This window comes from Geotrypetes seraphini, chromosome 10 (assembly GCF_902459505.1).
Source record: "Geotrypetes seraphini chromosome 10, aGeoSer1.1, whole genome shotgun sequence".
NCBI lineage: Eukaryota > Metazoa > Chordata > Amphibia > Gymnophiona > Dermophiidae > Geotrypetes > Geotrypetes seraphini.
The window spans coordinates 94,252,568-94,274,595 of record NC_047093.1 but is presented as its reverse complement, the minus strand read 5'-3'; the positions used below and the strand labels follow the sequence as shown (position 1 = coordinate 94,274,595).

Here is a 22,028-nt window from a genome sequence, read left to right as displayed (position 1 = left end):
AAGGAAATTCTTCTTCACCCAGAGAGTTGTAGAAATCTAGAACGCTCTTCTGGAAGCTGTTATAGGGGAAAACACCCTCCAGGGATTCAAGACAAAGTTAGACAAGTTCCTGCTGAACCAGAACGTACGCAGGTAAGGCTAGACCCAATTAGGGCACTGGTCTTTGACCTAAGGGCCCCCGCGGGAGCGGACTGCTGGGCGCGATGGACCACTGGTCTGACCCAGCAGTGGCAATTCTTATGTTCTTATTCGCAGGTCATAGGAAGGTGTGGCAGCATGCAGAATATTGGCAGAGAGGAGGTACAATGGACAGGGCAGGGAGAGAGGACAGCTTGCAGAGCTTGGGAGGAAGGGGCTAGGTGCAGTGCCTGGCAGGGAGGAGACTGGGTACAGAGCCTGACAGGGGAGGGAGGGAAGGGGGCTGGGTGCAGGGCCTGACAGGGGAGGGAGCACTGGGTGCAGATCCTGGCAAGGCAGAGTATTTGAATATTAAGCCACCAGTCTTATATTAGAGTCAACCAATTTTCCTCCTTTTGGGGGGGAAATGGGGGTCTCGACTTATATTCGGATCAACTTATATTCCAGTATATACGCCAATTACTAGATGAATATGAGACTGCTAGGCAGACAGGATGAACCAGGCAGGTCTTTATCTACCATAATTTACTATGTTAAAAACAAACTGAAAAATCTTCCATGAAGTCATTAAAAACCAGACTAACATCTAAAGATCTGCATACCTCTTTAGCTGAAAAGACAATGTGAATGTTGCCCATGGGAAGATAGCTAGCTAGAAACCTCCGGTCTCTAAAAGAATAAACTTATAACAAGATGCCTAAGTAGGAAAGGTGCAAACATATTTCACCTGTTTTATAAAGGTAACTTATATATCTATTTGCTTTTATAAAATAGCCTCCTGAGAAGCACCTACAGGTGTAAAGCCCATAAGAATTGGCGCTTACTTATTTATTTAATAACAGAATAACACAGAATTTAATTTCAGAATAACACATTAGTTCTGAACCAGCCAGTTCAATCTGTTCTCCATCCCCAGTAATACAACAGAAGCATGCACTATATCGGTGTTTCCCAAGTTGTTCCTGGAGTACCCCTTTGCAAGTCAGGTTTTATGGACAGCCACAATGCATATGCAAGAAAGAGATCTGCATACAAAGGAGGCAGTATATGCCTCCTTTGCATATTCAATGTGGATATCTTTAAAACCTAACTGGCAAGGGGGTCCTTCCAGGACTGATTTGGGAAATAAAGTACTATATGATCCTAGCATGCATTTTTGTGCATAATCCCCCCATGTAAATTCTAAAAGAGCCTATTTATGTATTATTTATTTAAAAAATTTCTTACCCACTTACAAGGTACAGTCATAATATTAGGACATACATACAATAGCATACAAAAATGCAAATCTCCATAAAATTATATTCATTCACTTAAACATCTCCACATACGATACCAATGTCTCCATAAAGCAATGTTACTTACCGTAACAGTTGTTATCCAGGGACAGCAGGCAGCTATTCTCACTAGTGGGTGACGTCATCCAACGGAGCCCCGATGCGGACATCTCACAAGCATACTTGCTTGTAGAAACTTTTAGAAGTTTCGAGTTGCCCACAACGTGCATGCGCGAGTGCCTTCCCGCCCGATACACCAGGCGTGTCTCCTCAGTTCAGATAGCTAGCAGAGAAGCCAACCCAGGGGAGGTGGGTGGGACGTGAGAATAACTGCCTGCTGTCCCTGGATAACAACTGTTATGGTAAGTAACATTGCTTTATCCCAGGATAAGCAGGCAGGTATTCTCACTAGTGGGTGACCTCCAAGCTAACCACAATGGGATGGTGGGAGAGTTGGCAACTTAGGAGAACAAATTTAGCAACACTGTTTGGCCAAACTGTCCATCCCGTCTGGAGAAGGTATCCAGACAATAGTGTGAGGTGAAGGTATGAACCGAGGACCAAGTGGCAGCTTTACAAATCTCCTCAATCGGTGTCGATCTGAGGAAAGCTACAGAGGCTACCATTGCTCTAACCTTATGGGCTGTGACTTTACTGTGAAGGGGCAATCCAGCATGGGCATAGCAGAAAGAGATACAAGCCGCCATCCAGTTGGAGATGGTGCGCTTAGAGATAGGGCATCCCAACTTGTTCGGATCAAAGGAGATGAAAAGTTGAGGAGCAGTTCTGTGAGGCTTGGTGCGTTCCAGTTAGAAAGCCAAAGCACGCTTACAGTCCAGAGTGTGAAGAGCTGATTCTCCAGGATGAGAATGCGGCTTCGGAAAAAACACAGGAAGAACAATGGATTGATTCAGATGAAATTCCGAGACCACCTTGGGGAGGAATTTGGGATGAGTGCGAAGGACCACCTTGTCATGATGAAACACTTTAAAGGGCGGATCCACAACCAACGCTTGAAGTTCACTCACTCGACGGACAGAAGTGTGGCCAATGAGAAGCACCACTTTCCAAGTGAGAAATTTCAGAGGAGCCTTGTTAAGAGGTTCAAATGGAGGCTTCATAAGTTGAGAAAGAACAACATTGAGGTCCCAAACCACCGGAGGCTGTTTGAGGGGAGGATTGACATGGAAAAGTCCTTTCATGAATCTGGAAACCACAGGATGTGTAGAGAGAGGTTTCCCCTGAAGAGGCTGGTGAAAAGCAGCAATTGCACTAAGATGGACTCTGATCGATGTAGACTTGAGCCCAGAATGAGATAGGTGCAAAAGGTAGTCCAAAACAGAAGACAAGGAGGCATGTTGAGGTTCCTTGTGATGAGAAAAACACCAAGTAGAGAATCTAGTCCATTTCTGGGAATAGCATTGTCTAGTAGCAGGCTTCCTTGAAGCTTCCAAAACATCCCGCACAGCTGGTGAAAACTGAAGGGAAGTTACGCTGAAAGGAACCAAGCTGTCAGGTGTAGCGACTGCAGGTTGGGATGAAGCAGAGATCCCTGATGCTGCGTAAGCAGAGTTGTAAACCCTGGTAGAAGGAAGGGCTCCCTGCTGCTGAGCTGCAGAAGAAGGGAGTACCAAGGTTGCCTGAGCCACCGAGGAGCAATCAGAATCATGGTGGCCCGGTCGGACTTGAGCTTGACCAGAGTCTTTTGAATGAGAGGAAACGGAGGAAACGCATACAGAAAGAGATTCCCCCAGTCCAGAAGAAAGCCTCTGCCTCGAGACGATGAGGAGTGTAGATCCTGGAGCAGAACAGAGGCAGTTTGAAGTTGTGGGGAGCTGCAAAGAGGTCTATCTGAGGTGTTCCCCACAGGGAGAAGGGAGTTGCAAAGAGGTCTATTTGAGGCGTTCCCCACAGGGAGAAGATTTGATGAAGGGGCGTGGAATGGAGAGTCCTCTCGTGAGGCTGTAGAAGATGACTCAAGTTGTCCGCCAAGGCATTGTCCGCCCCCTGAATGTAGACAGCTTTGAGAAAGGTGTTGTGCCGAATCGCCCAATCCCAAACTTTCAGAGCTTCCTGACAGAGGGAGGCCGATCCCGTGCCTCCCTGCTTGTTGACATAATACATGGCGACCTGATTGTCCGTACGAATGAGGACCACCATGTCGTGAAGAAGATGCTGAAAAGCAGTGAGAGCATTGAAAATCGCCCTTGAGTTCCAGAAGATTGATATGGCCGGTCTAGGGCATGCGTCTCCTCAGCTCAGTTCTCTGTTTTCCGCGGAGCCAGAAGCACTGCTCCCTTGCTTCGCGCGATATCGTTGTCATTCTTGCACTGCGGCTTGTTTGGTTAGTTTCAGTTGAGTTGTGTGCCCGCGTCTTTGTTTTCCTTTCTTTTTCGTTTTTTTCAGTTCGTATATTTTTGACTGGGTTCCCGGTCTTAGTCTGGCCGCCTGGCCTCGCGGGGCCGTGGCCGTATTTTCTTCTTATGTCCCGGCCTCGTTCCGGGTTTAAAGACTGTATTAAGTGCAATCGGGTTATTTCCATCACTGACTCTCATCGTTGGTGTGTGGAGTGCCTGGGTGTAGAGCACCACGCTGAATCATGTCCCCACTGTGCGACTTTGCAACCGCGAGCTCTTCATAGGAGGGTGGCCAAGATCTCCAACTCTTTGGCCCCATGGATCCTGTGGGACAGGCTTCAGCGCCCTCGTTGGGTGCCTTGGCCTCGAAGTCCTCAGCCTCGAAGTCCCCGTCGGCCTTGAAGGCTCTGGCCTCGGTTCCTCCTGCTACTCCAGCCTCGGGTAAGTCTCCTCTTTCCTCCTCAGGTGTGCCGGCAAAGAAGCCTACCTCGGAGTTTCATGTCAGTGCTGCCTTGTCGGCGTCTTCGAGACATCACTCTATGCATGCCTCCTCACGTAGGGAATACTCTTCCTCGAGGTTGCCCCCGAAGGAGTGCACTGCTGCACCTAAGACCCAACCACTTTAGGTCTCGGTGCCTATGTTCGAGGACATGCTTAAGGCTATACTTACCACGCAGCTTTCCTCGGTGGTGAGCCAACTGTTCCCGACTTCGATGCCTCTGACCTCGGTCTCGATCCAGTCTCGGTCTGACCAGCCTGAGCGTCCCCTCATATCTCGAGGCCATGCCCGCAAGACTCGCCAGGTTCCCTCAAGTGATTCTTCATCCCCCGAGTCACCTGTGACTTTTCGGGGGTCCAGGCCAGGGGCCCATTTTTCCCCTGCTGCTATGTCGCGGATTGCCCCTCCTAAGAAACCCCAGTCTTCTCCCCTTCGGGGCAGGTCTTCGACCGCGAAACCTTCCAGGCACACGCTTGTCCTCGAGTTGGACTCTAGTGTGTGTTCCCCATCGAGGTGGCTGCCAGCCTCTAAGGGGTCTTCTTCAAAACCGGTGGAGGAATTTTCCTTTGCCCCATCTTCTCCGAGGCTTCGCTAGCTGTTTCCTCAGACCCCGGGGTCTTCTCCGGTCCATCTTGCACAGGATCGTTCCTCGACGCCCTCCAAACACTTTAGTCGAACCTCTTCGGTCTCCCATTTGTGGGACTCTGAGGTACCTGCTTACTATTCGAGAGAAATTTCTCCCTCTTTCTTGGCTGCCCCCAGATCTCGCTCGGGGTCTCCTCAGGAGGATGTGTCTTCTTCTTGAAACTCCTCCTTTACTCGTTTCATCTCTGATATGGGTAGGGCCTTGAACATAGACCTCCAGTCTGAGTCCTGTTATACCCAGGAATACCTGGCAGAAATGGGTGTTGATCATCCGCCCCGTGAGGCGCTACGATTGCCATTGCACCAGGTTCTCCGGCAGATTTTTCTCCTGAATCTGGAGACCCCATATGCGGTCACAGCCATTCCCTTCAAGTTGGAGTCCCATTACCGGACGATCCCGGTTAAGGGGTTTGAAAGTTCTCAGCGTTCTCACCAATCCTTGGTGGTTAAGTCTTCCTTGAAGAAGTCTAACCCCTCGAAGCAGGGAGGGCCGTATGATAGGCAAATTTGGTCGCCGTATTTATCAAAACTTAATGATGGTGAATCGTGTCCTCAACTGTAATTTTATCTTCACGTCCTACCTCCGGTTCTGTTTGGATGCCCTCTGCTCGTTCTGGGAAGCTGTGCCGGATTCTCGGCATCAGGAGTTTAGTCTCCTCGAGGAGACCCTCTCCCAGCTCCGCCTTTATATGTTTCAGGTGACCTACGACGCCTTTGAGTTGTCATCGAGGGTCACGGCCTTAGCGATCGCCATGCGTCGCCTCACTTGGCTCCGGATTGTGGATATGGATCCGAATCTACAAGATCGTCTTGCCAATCTCCCGTGTGTGGGTCGTGAGTTCTTCGATGATTCCATCGAAGCGGCCACCAAGCGCCTCTCGGCCTATGAACGGTCCTTCGCCTCCCTGGTGAAAGTTAAACCAAAGGCCCCTCCGGCTCGGCAATACAAAATTCCTCTCCAGAGGTATCCACAGAAATTTACTCCTGCCTTCTCTCGGAAATAACCCACAGGTCTTAAATTCCAGATTTTCTTTGCTTTAAAAACCTCTTTAAAATCTTCTTTAAACCCTGGTTTTCTCACTTAGGTAACTTTTAAACTTTTAACCCTGGTTACATTACCAATCCTGTCCCAATGATCGTAAACCCAGTTTTACTGCTTTTGCGATCATTCCCCGACCCAATTCACTAAATAGCTTCCTGATCAATCTCCGATCCGATCCACCCATGCAAATGAGGGGAAATGGCATGTAAAAATAGGAAGCCATCGATTTACTAAGCAGAAGAAACACCGATTGGGTTTGCTGATCCGAAAAGAAGTGACTGCTGAGGACCATTTGCTTACTATCCTTGCTGAATCTTCCACCCTGAAATATCAGTATCGAGATTACAACCACATATAAAACAACCATCAAAATTAAAAATAAAACTGTAAAATATCGTTACATATGCGTAAGAATTCCTTTTTTATATATTCTGTAAAAAGCGCATTGCAAGCCAGGGGTTTTAACCCTCAGGTTTAAAGCGTGTTACATAAGAACATAAGAACATAAGCAGTGCCTCTGCCGGGTCAGACCACAGGTCCATCCTGCCCAGCAGTCCGCTTCCGCGGCGGCCCAAACAGGTCAAGACCTGTCTGAATCATCAGAAGGGGCTCCCTTGCCACCTTGGTTTCCCATTTAAGTCCTGCCTTCCTATCGAAGTCCTAGCCCTCCGGTCTTGCACATGCACGACCTGGTTGGTTTATACTCATTACCTGGTTAACTTCCTATACTTGTGTTACATCCCAGCTCCTCCCTCAGTATCCCACGATCCCTTTATCCCTCAGGAATCCATCCAATCCCTGTTTGAATCCTTGTACCGTACTCTGCCTGATCACTTCCTCCGGTAGCACATTCCAAGTGTCCACGACCCTTTGGGTGAAAAAAAACTTCCTTGCATTTGTTTTGAACCTGTCTCCCTTCAGTTTCTCAGAATGCCCCCTCGTATTTGTTGTCCCCTTCAGTCTGAAGAATCTGTCCCTATCCACCCTCTCTATGCCCCTCATGATCTTGAAGGTCTCTATCATATCTCCCCTGAGCCTCCTTTTCTCCAGAGAGAAGAGCCCCAGCCTATCCAGCCTCTCGGCGTATGAGCAGTGTTCCAGCCCTCTTACCATTTTCGTTGCTCTCCTTTGGACTCTCTCAAGTACCGCCATATCCTTCTTGAGGTGCGGCGACCAATACTGAACGCAGTATTCTAGATGTGGACGCACCATCGCTCGATACAATGGCATGATGACTTCCCGTGTTCTGGTTATTATCCCAGGACAAGCAGGCAGCATATTCTTAACACATGGGTGACGTCACCGACGGAGCCCTCGGTACGGACCTTTTTAACTAGAAGTTTCTAGTTGGCCGCACCGCGCGTGGGCGAGTGCCTTCCCGCCCGACGGAGGAGTGCGTGGTCCCCAGTTTCTTCGTTTCCGCGGAGCGAAGAAGACGCGTGTATTTTTTCAACGGCCGTTGAAATCACTTTTTCGCCTTCCCGCTCGCGTTTTTTTCCTAATTTTTTCTCTCTTTACCTTCGGGTTTATTTTTCTTTGATTTGCAAAAAAAAAAAAAAAAAAAAAACTTTCATTTTTTCCTTTTCCTTTCGTTTTTGCCCCGGCGGGGCCTGTTGCCATTATACAGGCCTCGGACTTCGATTTTGCGGAGGCTATCTTCCCCTTCATGCCCCCGCAGGTCGGTTTTAAGAAGTGCCAGCGGTGTGCACGCCCGATCTCCGTATCTGACCCACACAATTGGTGTTTGCAGTGTCTGGGTCCGGAGCATCGGGCGGACTCCTGCACCCGCTGTGCCACTCTGCAAAAACGAACACTTAAAAACCGAAGAATCCAACAAACTCTTCTCTTCGGCACCGAGTCGGCGATGGACTCCTCACCTTCAACGGCGGTACCTCAAAAATCGGCACCGTCGACCTCGACACCGACCGACCCCGCATCGGCGCCGCTGGCGCCAGGTAAGCCGGCTAAGAAGCCTTCCTCTTCCCTCGAGCGCCCTCCAGCTACGGTGGCGACACCGTCCCTACCGGCATCGCACCGGTCCCGCAAACGCTCCGCCCCGATATCGGTGAGTGCCTCGTCATCGGCCTCCTCATCGCCGGGGCGTGGAGCGGCATCCAAGGAACCGAAGAAAAAGAAAGCGGTTCCGATGCCACCCCTAGATGACCGTATCTCGGTCATTCTACAAGCTCAGCTTCAGGAACAGTTGAAGAAACAACTTGAACAACTGTTACCCTCTATCCTGGCACCGCTCCTTCCGGTACCAGACCGGCCCGAGCCCCGCACCGAGCCCCCGGTGTCCACTCCTTCGGTACCGGCAAACACCTCTATGCCGATCCTTTCGGCTCAACAACTTCACGCCGATCCGGTGGTTCATTCTCAGACCACTGTGGATCCTCCTCGGCACCAGGCGGTACGGCACTCTTCTCGGGACCGAGAACGACGCCGATCGTCCTCCCCTGGTACCGTTTCAGTGCGCTCTGGTAAGTCTTTGTCCAAGACTCGCCACACCGCGCCCTCCACCCCGGTGTCTCGACATGCACCAGAGGTCAGAGACCCTGATTTGTGGGAGGAGACTCCCCTCGGTACCGAGGAGGATCCCTCCTCATCTGATGAGGAACCATCGGCACCCGATGCCACCTCTAAACCAGAGCAGTCCTCATTCACTAAATTTCTGAGAGAAATGTCTGCTGCCCTGTCCCTTCCACTAGAATCTGACTCGAAAAAGTCTCAAGCCTTTCTAGAGGCTTTAGACTTTGAGCAACCTCCTAAGGAGTTCCTCAAGCTTCCCGTACATGACATCCTACGGGAAACGTTCTACAAGAACTTGGAAACTCCCCTCACGGTACCGGGAGCCCCCCGTAAGCTGGACAACCTTTACCGGGTCATCCCTATACCTGGATTTGACAAATCTCAATTGCCCCATGAGTCCCTTTTAGTGGAATCCACTTTGAAAAAAACTCAGGGATCCAGTGTCTATGCCTCTACCCCTCCTGGCAGAGAAGGTAAGACCATGGACAAATTTGGCAAGAGGCTTTACCAAAATGCCATGCTGGCCAACAGGGCAAACAACTATTCCTTCCATTTTTCTTTCTACCTAAAACATTTGGTCCAACAACTGTCTACCCTTCAGAAGTACCTTCCTGAGCGCAAGGTCCCGCTCTTCCAACAACACATCTCTGGTCTTCTCCAGATGCGAAAATACATGGTCCGCTCAATATACGACTCCTTCGAGCTCACCTCTCGGGCCTCTGCCATGGCCGTAGCCATGCGTCGACTAGCCTGGCTCAGAGTCTCCGACCTGGACATCAACCACCAGGATCGTTTGGCCAACGCCCCCTGTCTCGGGGATGAACTCTTTGGAGAGTCCCTGGATTCCACCACCCAGAAACTCTCGGCCCATGAGACCAGGTGGGACACCTTGATCAAGCCAAAAAAGAAGGCTCCGCCTGCTCGACCCTATCGGCCTCAATCATCTTACCAGCGGAGGTTCTCAGCCAGGCCACTCAATCCGCCCCCCCAACAATCTCGGCGACCTCGTCAACAGCAGCACCATGCCCAGGCTCGATCTCAGGCCACTCAACCCTCTAAGCCGCCTCAGCCTGCTAAACAGTCTCAGCCCTTTTGACTCTTCTCTCCAGGGCATAGCCAGTCATCCTCCCTCGCTGCCTCTTCCACAGCCTATCGGGGGTCGTCTCACCATTTTCTCCAGCCGTTGGGAAGTCATCACGTCGGACCAGTGGGTCCTCAACATCATCCGCCACGGCTACTCTCTCAACTTCCAGACTCTTCCACCAGACAACCTTCCCGTAGAGTCTGCTTCACACTCATCTCAAACCCCCCTCCTCCTGAGGGAGGTTCAATCCCTCCTCCTTCTCAATGCCATCGAAGAAGTACCTCCAGATCAAAGGGGTCAGGGATTCTACTCCCGCTACTTCCTGGTACCCAAGAAGACGGGAGACCTCCGTCCCATTCTCGATCTCAGGGACCTCAACAAGTGTCTGGTCAAGGAGAAGTTCAGAATGCTCTCCCTTGCCACGCTTTACCCTCTTCTCTCTCAACACGACTGGCTATGTTCCCTGGACCTCAAAGAGGCCTACACTCACATCTCCATCAATCAGAGTTCTCGCCGCTACCTGCGGTTCCAGGTACTGCACCACCACTATCAGTACAAGGTGCTACCGTTTGGCCTCGCCTCCTCACCCAGGGTCTTCACCAAGTGCCTTATAGTGGTAGCGGCCTTCCTCAGGTCTCACAACCTCCAGGTGTTCCCCTACTTGGACGATTGGTTGGTGAAAGCACCTTCTTCTCAACTCGCGCTACAAGCTACTCATCACACCATCTCTCTCCTCCACCTCCTGGGGTTCGAGATCAACTACCCCAAGTCGCATCTGCTTCCCACCCAGCGACTTCAATTCATTGGAGCAGTTCTGGACACCACGCTCATGAGGGCTTTTCTCCCCTCCGATCGCCAGCGGACCCTCCTCCATCTCTGCCGTCAGGTGCTCATGCATCCCTCCATTCCTGCCCGACAGATGATGGTCCTCCTGGGTCACATGGCCTCGACGGTGCATGTCCTTCCTCTGGCACGTCTCCACCTTCGTACGCCTCAGTGGACTCTCGCCAACCAATGGTCACAGACTACGGATCTTCTTTCTCATCCCATCTCTGTGACATCATCTCTTCAGCAATCTCTCCAATGGTGGTTGAACTCCTCAAATCTTTCCAGGGGTCTACTTTTTCATCTGCCCCCCCACTCTATGATCATCACCACAGATGCGTCCCCCTACGCGTGGGGAGCTCACCTGGGAGATCTACGCACCCAGGGACTTTGGACCCCACAGGAGCGTCGTCATCACATCAATTTCCTGGAACTCAGAGCCATGTTCTACGCCCTCAAGGCTTTCCAACATCTTCTCTGCCCTCAAGTCCTCCTCCTGTGCACAGACAATCAAGTCGCCATGTACTACATAAACAAGCAAGGCGGCACCGGATCTCGCCCCCTTTGTTTGGAGGCTCTGCGCATCTGGACCTGGGCCACGGACCGCAATCTCTTTCTCAGGGCGGTCTATATCCAGGGCGAACAGAACTCTCTGGCCGACAATCTCAGCCGCATCCTTCAACCTCACGAGTGGACGTTGGACCCTCCGACTCTGCTATCCATCTTTGCTCGATGGGGCACTCCGCAGGTGGACCTCTTTGCAGCACCTCACAATCATCAGCTGCCCCAATTCTGTTCCAGACTCTTCTCTCCTCACCGACTGGCTCCGGATGCATTCCTGCTCGATTGGAGGGATCGGTTCCTGTATGCCTTCCCTCCACTTCCTCTGATGTTGCGGACCTTGTCCAAACTCTGCAAGGATCACGCCACCATGATTCTTATCGCACCTCGGTGGCCTCGCCAACACTGGTTCTCACTCCTGCTCCAACTCAGCTCCAGGGAACCCATTCTACTTCCTGTGTTTCCTACTCTACTTACGCAGCAGCATCAGTCTCTACTGCATCCCAATCTGTCTTCGCTCCACCTGACAGCTTGGTTTCTCTCGGGCTGACCTCTCCGGAGAATCTATCTCAACCGGTCCGCCTCATTTTGGACGCCTCCAGGAAACCGGCCACTCTCCAATGTTACCATCAGAAGTGGACCAGATTCTCCTCGTGGTGTCTCCGGCATCATCAGGAACCCACCTCCTTAGCGGTGGAAACTGTCTTGGAATATTTGCTCTCACTGTCCAATGCTGGCCTCAAAACTACCTCCATCAGAGTCCACCTCAGTGCCATCACTGCGTTTCATGAGCCTATTCTCGGAAAACCCCTCACGGCTCATCCTCTGGTTTCCAGATTTATGAGAGGGCTCTTCAATATCAAACCGCCTCTCAAACCTCCTCCTGTCGTCTGGGACCTGAATGTGGTTCTCTCAGCCCTCATGAAACCTCCGTTTGAGCCTCTTGCCACAACTTCGCTCAGGCTTCTTACCTGGAAGGTGCTTTTCCTAATTGCCATCACCTCTGCCAGGAGGGTTAGCGAACTGCATGCACTGGTTGCCGACCCACCTTTCACTGTTTTTCACCATGACAAGGTTGTTCTGCGTACCCACCCTAAATTCCTTCCCAAGGTGGTCTCGGCTTTTCACCTTAACCAGTCCATTGTGCTGCCCGTCTTCTTCCCTAAGCCTCACTCGCATCCTGGGGAACAGGCGTTGCACACGCTGGATTGTAAGCGTGCCCTTGCTTACTATCTTGATTGTACCAGGGCTCACCGAACATCCCCTCAGCTATTTTTGTCTTTCGATCCCAACCGTTTGGGTCGTCCTGTCTCCAAACGGACACTTTCCAATTGGCTTGCTGCCTGTATCGCTTTCTGCTACGCTCGGGCCGGTCTCTCACTGGAAGGAACTGTCACGGCCCACAGGGTCCGAGCTATGGCTGCTTCTGTAGCTTTCCTCCGCTCCACGCCCATCGAGGAAATCTGCAAGGCGGCCACTTGGTCCTCAGTTCACACATTCACTACTCACTACTGTCTGGATGCATTCTCCAGACGGGATGGACACTTCGGCCAATCTGTGTTACAAAATTTATTTTCCTAATGGCCAACCATCCCACCTCCCTCTTTGTTAGCTTGGAGGTCACCCATGTGTTAAGAATATGCTGCCTGCTTGTCCTGGGATAAAGCACAGTTACTTACCGTAACAGGTGTTATCCAGGGACAGCAGGCAGATATTCTTACGTCCCACCCACCTCCCCGGGTTGGCTTCTTAGCTGGCTTATACTAACTGGGGACCACGCACTCCTCCGTCGGGCGGGAAGGCACTCGCGCACGCGCGGTGCGGCCAACTAGAAACTTCTAGTTAAAAAGGTCCGTACCGAGGGCTCCGTCGGTGACGTCACCCATGTGTTAAGAATATCTGCCTGCTGTCCCTGGATAACACCTGTTACGGTAAGTAACTGTGCTCTATGCCCTTCTTTATGATTCCCAGCATCCTGTTGGCTTTTTTCGAGGCTGCTGCGCACTGTGCAGATGGCTTCAGTGATGCATCCACCAGCACACCCAAGTCTCTCTCGAGTCTGCTGTCTCCCAACAATACCCCCCCCAATTTGTAGTTGAACAATAGGTTCTTTTTCCCTATATGCATGACCTTGCATTTGTCCACGTTGAAGCGCATTTGCCATTTGTTTGCCCAGTCTTCCAGCTTGTCCAGGTCCCTTTGCATGTCCTCACACTCCTCCCTGGTCCTAACTCTGCCGCACAGTTTGGTATCGTCTGCGAATTTTATAACCTCACATTTTGCCTCCTTTTCCAGGTCATTGATGAATATTTGTTTGATAATCTGTCTACACAAAATAATTCACTGTGTTGGTCACAATCATTCCTTTTTAAAAATGTCCAACTCGTAGGACCAGCAAAAGTAAACTTCAGCCACCCCTCCCCCTTTCTTTTGAGCTCGCATGTGCTGCTTTACTGCCAATGATGTGCGGGAATAAGCCCTGCCCACTAACTATGTAGTAATGGCGAAGAGCTAGTACATGCGTAAATTGCATCAATAAACAAGGATACTCTGCACATGCATTTCGATCGCTCTTACAGCGATCAGTGGGATCACTATAAGGTGTGCGTCTGATCAGATCATTTGCATGTAGAATCTGTAGTGAATTGGTCGGTCGCTTGGCAAAACTCAGCCAAGAATCGCCCAATAACGATCCAGATTAGTAAGTTTAGTGAATCTAGGCCTTAGGGCTCCTTTTACGAAGGTGAGATAGCGATTTTAGTGCACGCACCGGATTAGCATGCGCTAGCCGAAAATTACCGCCTGCTCAAAAGGAGGCAGTAGCAGCTAGTGCATGGGGCAATTTAGCGCGCGCTATTCTGCGCGTTAAGGCCCTAGCACACCTTCGTAAAAGGAGCCCTTAGTCTTTCTCTGCCGCCATATTTCTATATTTCTAATACCTACTGTACTGTACTATCTTATATCTGAAAGAAGATTAGCAAAGTAAGAACCTAATGTTTTAATTAGGGGCCTGTTGATAATGCATGTGAAAGAGACTTTTAATTCAATTTTCCTAAGACACACTAGGCTGTGTATTGTAAATGTGCCATGTAAATATTTAGTAGTGGTTGGATATAATTGTTTGAATATTTTACCAGTCATTTTTCTGGGTCTTGAGTATGAGTGAGTCAAGGTCTTAGTAGTGTAAAGACATAAGAATATCAATTGATTTTATAGTGCTTTATTCTCCCATGTTTAGTTTATTTTTCTATGTGTATTTCTCTATAGTGCTCTTGTAAGCAGCAGGACAAAAGTCCATTTGTCAGAGAAGTTTCTCATTTAATACAATATTATTTGTGGCAGTCTGAAAGAATTGTTTTTGGAACATATTTTTCTGAGTTTATGTTCTAGGTCTTTTAAGAGATGAATACATTCACATTTTTGTTTTTCTTCTTACAGGAGGGAAGCTGAAGGATCCTGAAGGTTGGTATTAATATTTTTCATGCTAAGTTGCTGAAATGTTCAGTTTAAAAAATATTATTCAAATGGAAACATAAACCTTAATTGACCCAAAATGCTCATAGCATATACGAGATCAAAATTGGGTAATCAATGAGACTTGTAGCAACAATTCTGTTGAGATGTGAAATGTTTTCACAGGATAGCAAATGCAACTTTTAGATCATGGAAAACTAATGTATTAAAAGAAAAATTCTGATTGTAGAAAATTTTTAGCCATTTTTTCCTCTTTTCATTAGCATCTAAACAAGCAAACAAGTTTGCACATATTTTCTCATGATCTGTATTTTGCATTATGAAATGTGGCTTCAGATTTGATTGGAGTTGGTGTGTATATATGTATGTTTGAGGGCATCACAATTATGTAAAAGTTTGGCTATGGATGATAATCCAGTGCTGCTGTTTTTACTTATTGAAGTTGTACATCCTTTCAAGGAAGCTAATGTATACAATCATTGTAATTAACAGGGCATCCATGAATTAATGTTTGAGAGAAAACATTCTGATGACTGAGCAATGAGTGTCAAAATGTCTTTTGTTCATTTTTTCCTTGGATTTAGTATTTGAAAATCAACTCTAAAAACCTTTGTAGTTGGGTTTGTGGCATTATAATGCACTGTTTTAATGCCTTGGATTTCGAGAGTAAAGGCTTACTGTAGTCAAGATTTAAGCTTTGCTTCTTTATCAGGTCTAGGATAAAAGTGATAGATGCTGGAAACAAATGCATTTCACGTGTTTGAATTAATGGTCTGTTCTGGGGCAAGGGCATTCTACCAGTTCATAGGTAAGTGACATGAACTGGCTCTTACATCCAATTTTCAATTGTTCCCCAAATCTTCTACCAGATAACCCAAATGTTGAATCACAGTGTCCATTGCCCCAGGTACAAAATAAATACTTGTATATATGTAAATCGCTTTGAATGTGTAATCACAAGAAAGTGGTATACAAGTCCCATCCCCTTTCCCTTTATCTAAGCTTAGACAGTTGTTCATGAAACATCCTGAGACAGCATCTTTGTTTTGTTGAATTTCTAACTTGCTGTAAACCTGTAAAATTGCATTTCCTTGTATCTGCAGCAGCTCTGATTTTATGAAATGGTTGCTACTTGCTGACAAAGAAAAAGGAAAAAAAAAGACCTTCACAGTGAGCATGCTCACTGGAAGATGAAGCCGTTAGAGGGAGTTGGAGAGTTAAGCTATTGTAATTTTCCTGCTGTTGGCTGCAGTAAACAACTGCTCTAAAGACATGAGGAAGCTAATTTAATGGAGGTACATGGCATTAACGTTGTGCATCTTGTCTTTAAGTTTTTATTTGTTTGGAGGGCGTGGGTAAACTTTCCAAAAAGGTGTGTGAATGTGAGAGAGATGACTGAGATGATAATCCTTCCTTGGGGAGGTGGGGGTTGTTCCTCTCCAGGAAAGTACTGTATATCTTATCCTGGCAAGTTAATTTCCCTTCTCTATTTGGGTGCTAACTTACTTTATAAAACTGAGATACAGAGCAAGTCTGACCTCATTTTGACTGAAACAAGAAAGGCCTGTTGAAATATTTTTGTTCTGGTTGGGGGAAACTGAAGTTGCCCATTTTATGCACAGTTGCTTGTCATTACACCATGTGAATTTGTGGATTTATAATTCCTTTGAAAGATTAATTATTTTCACAGTGTTGGTGTGATTCTTACATTGTTTTAGCAAACAAAAATATTCTGAAGCTGTGCTGTGACTTGGGGTGTATACTTGCTAATCGAAGGTTCCCCTGCTCTGGTCTCAGTACTGTTAAATTTAAATGTTACACAGATGTTTATAGTGAGATGATTGACATAGAGGCCTGAGTTTACAAGGCTGTTGTCTACATAAGATGAAACAGATCTTTCTATTGTTACAAGCAACAAAGAGTGAAAGCACTCTACCAGCCAGCTGTCTCTTCTAGGTAATTCTTAGGAAGGCAACAGCACTACTTATGAAGAGAATAGTAAAGGTGGACATCACAATCACAGTGCTAAAGATTCTGTGGTACAGATAGCATGGCAAACCCATTTCTGTCTGTCTTATAAAAAAAAATTAAAAAAAGACATCGTAGTAACAAGTAGGTCTTATTGTCCAAAGTGTCTGGGCCTCTAGTTTGTGCTTTGAACTTAACATGAAGAAAAGGCAATAAAACAAACATGAAGCAGTTATTTGTGAACTGCATATTGTTTTTGTGTAATATAAATATTTAATTACATAATTCATATTTATTTGTATCAAGTGTTAATGGATTGCTTCTTGACTAGTTGAAAAAGTGCAGCCACCCTACCTCAGTCATTGTTTCTCAAAACTGAAATTTGCAAAGAGGAATACATCCTAGTAGTGGAAGGGCTTGAAGATTTGAATAAGGGAGCTCTAGAGAAGGAGGATGAAAGAGGATACAAATTTTGCCCTACTGGCAAGATTCTCAGTCCTTCTTAAGAGGCAGCAGGCCTACCCATCTTAATAGAGGCCTAGCTGAAGGAACCTAGAGGTCAAGGGTGATCCGGGAAGAAAATAAGAAACTCAGTTCAGTGGCCCAGATCAAAAAGAGGAAGGCCCTTGTGATTATGCTTACACTGTGTGTATGAAACAGATGCAATATTGTTTTGAAGCCTGCAAAAGATAAGTTGGGCATTTCTTTGTTTTGTATTGAATAAAAATGTTATTTTTATTCAGCACATGTGCCCAAAACACAGACGCTCACATAACACTACTACACTTTCCCTGCTGAATTGGGAGACTTAATATGTCTCATGCAAACTGCTCAGATTTCTTTAAAATAAGCCACAGTATCCATTGATATGAAAGAGCCTGTGGTGGCAGCTGTATTTTTGACAGAGAGCCTTAACTCTGTGGTAGCACTAAGTGGATGGGGTTTGGGGAGTTTTATTTCAGCAACCATGTATATGATTATGCATTTCTTCGTTTTGACTCGATTGTTTTAAATTGTAGAATCTTTTGGACATACTATACTGGATATTTAATTTTCACAGAAAAGTGGCAAGATTTTTGCGGATGGGTTTCACCTTTCCTTCTTGTTCAAGTTTTGGGCTTGGTTGCAGTACTTTTGGTTAATCTATAAACAGTGTTCTCCCCAGAAATGTTTGCCAGCCAGGTGGCATGAAGGAGCAACCAGTTGTGGGGAATACTGCATAATATTATAAAATTGTTTCTCTAAGTTATTTTATTTATTTTAGCATTTTATACACCGCTTATAGCCTAAGTGGTTTACGTATATTCAGGCACTCAAGTATTTCTCCCTATCTGTCCCGGTGGGCTCAAATCAGCTGGATGGTACATTCACTCAAAAGGTCCTGGAAATAACTCTGCTGTAAGGAGGAAGAAATTATATACTAAAAGTTTGTTTTCAAACTTGTACGCAAATCTGTGTCTGTCTCATACAGTTGCTGAAAGTATAGTTGCAGCTCTTTCACACTTTTTTAGAAGACGTGATCTGTTGGAAGTTACCTATTAGTGAAATTTAACTAGTGTGACTACTGATAAAGCATGCTTACTTTTTTCTCTACATTGGTGTTTGTTAAAGTGCTTTCTTGTTAATTTCATTCCAAATTCATGAAAAAATAATATGATGGAGAAATAGACTGGTATGCTACCTTGAAAGAAATATTCCCCAAGAGAAAATGAAATTGTGGATGTTTATTATTTGCATTTCATAATGTGTCATTTCATTTTGTGTGCCAAGTTGTATGATTTTCCTGCTAGAAATGGCAAAGCATTAAATTGAATTGTTCTGTGAAGAGAGAATGGGAGAGTAGTCCAGGTAAAATGCATTATTTGAATCAGTTTTTGCTTTTATATAATGTGCAGGGTAGCTGTTGCAGAGAAAATGAAGAAGCACAAGTTGTTGTTTTTTTTTAATATGGCTACCAAAAAGGTAACCAGAGCTAATGCTTCAAGTGAGGATCTTTGCTTGGTAATTGTTAACACCCTTTAAAATTTAAGTTATAAAAGTATGCTGACAAATGCTAGTATTTGGTATCTGTAAATTGTAATTTTGAAGTACATAGTGGATTAAAAGATAAAATAATGACCCCTCTACCACCATTTCTGTTTTCTGTTTAGTTTAACTTACCTTTCATGGGTTATTAGTATCTCATAGGATCTAAGCTCTAGATAGAACTAGTTTGGCATGCAAACTATGGTCCAGTTGACCTTGTTTTTTATGTCTTGCAGTTCTCTTCAAATTTTGCTAATACATGCAGAGGTACATACTGTATTAAATATGGCTGTGGAAAGCACAAGCCATTCTGTGCTGTAAAGATGGCTGACTGCTTAAATCAGTAAAACATATCAGCTGTCAGTATACATGGTGGCTTAGATTTTCATGGAAGAAAATGCAGTTAGCGTTAAGAATATAAGTCTAATTAAGTGTTGCTGTTGGAGAAGGGTTGCCATAGAATATAGGAAGCTTAGCAAACTACATGCTTTGAACTTTTTCTGTGCTGTTTTGAATAGTAGTCCAACATGATTTTTTAACCTCTAGTTTGGTGTCTCTTGGTTGCTAGCTAACTAGATCACCTGAATAAACAAGCTGTTTCTCTTGATAAAAAAAAAACAAAACTGATGCAACCAGGGTTGTTCTGTTTGGCTCCATCTCTCTTAAATCCCCATGGTAATTCCCTTCTTGATAACTTTGTAATGCTCCATGCGTTCTCCCAATGGATAGTATTAATAGGAGGGAGGAGGTTTATTTAAAAATTCTTTCTTAATGTGTGCTATTGCAGATGAGTCAAAACTATGAAATTTATTGTATTTGGCTGATAGAAATGGCTCTAAGTGGAGTGTCCTGATAAAGATTGTCTCTTTCTAGCGTAACAAAGTCTAAGATAACATTGTCATAAAACCAACAGTACCAACAGTATATCTCCATTCAGAATGCTCCACTGCAGCCTTATTTCTATTTCCATAATTTGTCAATGCTTAGGCTTGTAGTCATTTTCTTTCATGTTCAGGCAGCACAATAACAAATGTTGGAGTGCTTTGGATGGCGTTAATTCTTCTCCCCCTCCCCCCAACAACTACCATCATTGCTTAAATTAAACATCTTGCATACAGTGATCTGCAACTATATATTCACGCTAGCTAGAGGCATAGTAACTGCATCCAATGACTGCACACTGATTAATTGTACATAGGTGCTGAGGAAAAGAATGATGATAATAAAATGCAGGAATACATATTCCCAGCTGTTCTGACATTCCTCAGGATTTTTGTTCTCCTCAGCGCAATATAAATTGCTGCTTGACTTTTCATTGTCATTCTTTAAGGCTTGAATTCTGAAAGAACTGTAAAAAGACATTTTACTTTGAAGGGTGCAGCTATTCATGAGTTAAAACAGCTTCAAAGATAATTCTAGTATTGCTATTGTACCTAGATGATTGGCATTTGGGCTCTTACCGCTGCAAAATACATATGCTTGGTGGGGTTATTTTTTTGGTGTCATTATTGAGGGGTTTGGGAGTAGTGTTTGTACTATCATGATACCATTTTGGTTTTTTAAAATTAAGATTTTTCCACAACAAGAAAGACAAAACATACAGTGGATACACATTGTTTCTTCAATGCATCCACCCCCTCAACCAATAACTATCTGAACCATTTATCCCCCTATCCCAAGGCCCCCAACCTCCCACCCTATCCACATAAGCAAACAAATCCATATATTCTATGATAACTAAACACAAACTGAGTAGAAAAATATATGCGTCCATTGCTGGAAGCAACCCCAGCACTTCTCAAAGAGTTTCAGTTTATGCTTATGTAAATCTGACAGTTTACATGAGAAATACCACTGGTCCATTTTCTCCACCACCTTCCGCCAGTTCGGTGTCACAACCACCAATCTGGCTGCTGTAAGTCCCAGATTAAGCAACATACTTTCCCCATCAACCAACTCCAGCACTGTCAGATTCAACAATTCAAACTCAATGGAAGGACAAAGCAAGTGTTTAAACATCTGAGAAAACATCTGAAGCACATGATACCAAAAGGGCTTTAGTAAATAACACTCCTGTCACAAAGACAATAAATATCAGTTACTCCACATTCCCTCCAGCAAACCCCTGCATCTCCTCCATACATTTTCCTCATCTGCAGCGGAGTGTAATACTATTGCAGAAGCACTTTGTATCCATTTTCCACAATCTTAGCAGATATTTGCAACACTTCCTCCCATTCCTCCTGCCTCAGGCTTCCCCAAGTCTATCTCCTAGTCCTTCTTTTTTTATTTATTTATTTATTTATTAATCATTTTTCATGAACATATCAAGTATACACTTGTACAGAAAGGCGGAGCTAATTAAAGAAAATAAAGTTTCCCAATTAACATTAACTCCTCGATGTTGCCGATTCTGGCAGGGTCGGGGCGCTGCGAGACTACAGCGGCACTTCGGCCCCTTCTTTTCAGCATTTTTTTTGTTAGAATGCGTCTCAGAAAGGAAAAAAAAACCCCAAGAGTTTTAGTCGGGAGTCTAGCCAGGACGCTCAGCTAGCTGCCCCATCGGCCATCTTGGATTCGACCTAGTCCTTCATGTACTTAAATTTCAGAGGCCTTTGTTTATTTAATTTTATTTGTTTATTTTGTTTGTTTATTTAATTTATTTATTTTGTTTGTTTAATTTTATTTATTTATTTAAAAAAATTATGAATCACTTAAATCTAAGCGATATACAAAACATTTACATCCACAATTTCAAGCATAAACAAACATAAAATGAAGTAAACAAATAAATCTTCCCCACAAATTTCCTCAATACAGAATTCTCTAAATCTAAAACAAGTAATAACTAGTGCTGCTCGATTCACAATTCGAATCGGTTCACTGATTCACTTCGGGTGAATCGATTCGAATCGGTTCAAAACAAACAAAAAAAAAACAGCTTCATGATTTGCCTGACCCTCCCCCCTCCCCCCCTAAAGCAGGAGCGGCAGCTGCCGCACCTGCTTTAAAGGGCGAGGGGGGAGGGTCAGTCGGGAAGTGCTGCTGTTGGCTCCCCCCCTCCCCCGATGTACGGCTTCCACCCCACTGGCCTTCTGCTTCCCCCCTTGGCCTCCCCGCACGGGTTACCTTCCATGAACAGCCTGCAAACAAGATCGCAGTGCTAGCGATCTTAGTGCCGCTTTGGAACTGTTTCCTCTGTCGCGGTCCCACCCCCTCCTCTGACGTCCTTGCTTGCAGGCTGTTCCTGGAAGGTAAACAGTGTGGGGAGGGGGGGGAAGCAGAAGGCCAGGGGGGGTGGAAGCCGGACACCGGGGGGGGGGGAGTGAGCAGTCCTTTGGGGTGGGACATGCAGGGGGGACACATGCAGGCAGGCCTTCAAAGGGGGGGGACAGGTCTTCACGGGGGGGACAGGTCTTCACGGGGGGGGACAAGCCTTCAAGGGGGGGACAGGTGTTTAGGCGGGACAGGCCTTTAGGGGGACAGGCCTTCAAGGAGAGGACAGGCCTTCAAGGGGGGAGGCAGGCCTTCAAAGGGGGGGACAGGTCTTCAAGGGGGGGGGACAAGCCTTTAGGGGGACAGGCAGGCCTTCAGGGTAGGGATA

The 22,028-nt window shown here is 46.2% G+C and overlaps 1 protein-coding gene across 6 annotated transcripts in view; it reads left to right on the top strand.

Annotated features, from left to right (window-relative positions):
* Positions 1-22,028, top strand: part of EHMT1 (euchromatic histone lysine methyltransferase 1) — a 642,972-nt gene that overhangs the window by 88,471 nt on the left and 532,473 nt on the right. For 3 of the 6 annotated variants that reach the window (XM_033961434.1, XM_033961433.1, XM_033961432.1), the window contains 2 exons: positions 14,396-14,419; positions 15,535-15,726. In XM_033961434.1, coding sequence (XP_033817325.1) covers positions 15,721-15,726 — 6 coding nt within the window. In that variant the 5' untranslated portion in view covers positions 14,396-14,419; positions 15,535-15,720. The remainder of the gene's footprint in view (positions 1-14,395; positions 14,420-15,534; positions 15,727-22,028) is intronic. The other 3 variants (XM_033961438.1, XM_033961436.1, XM_033961437.1) reach the window with 1 other exon arrangement.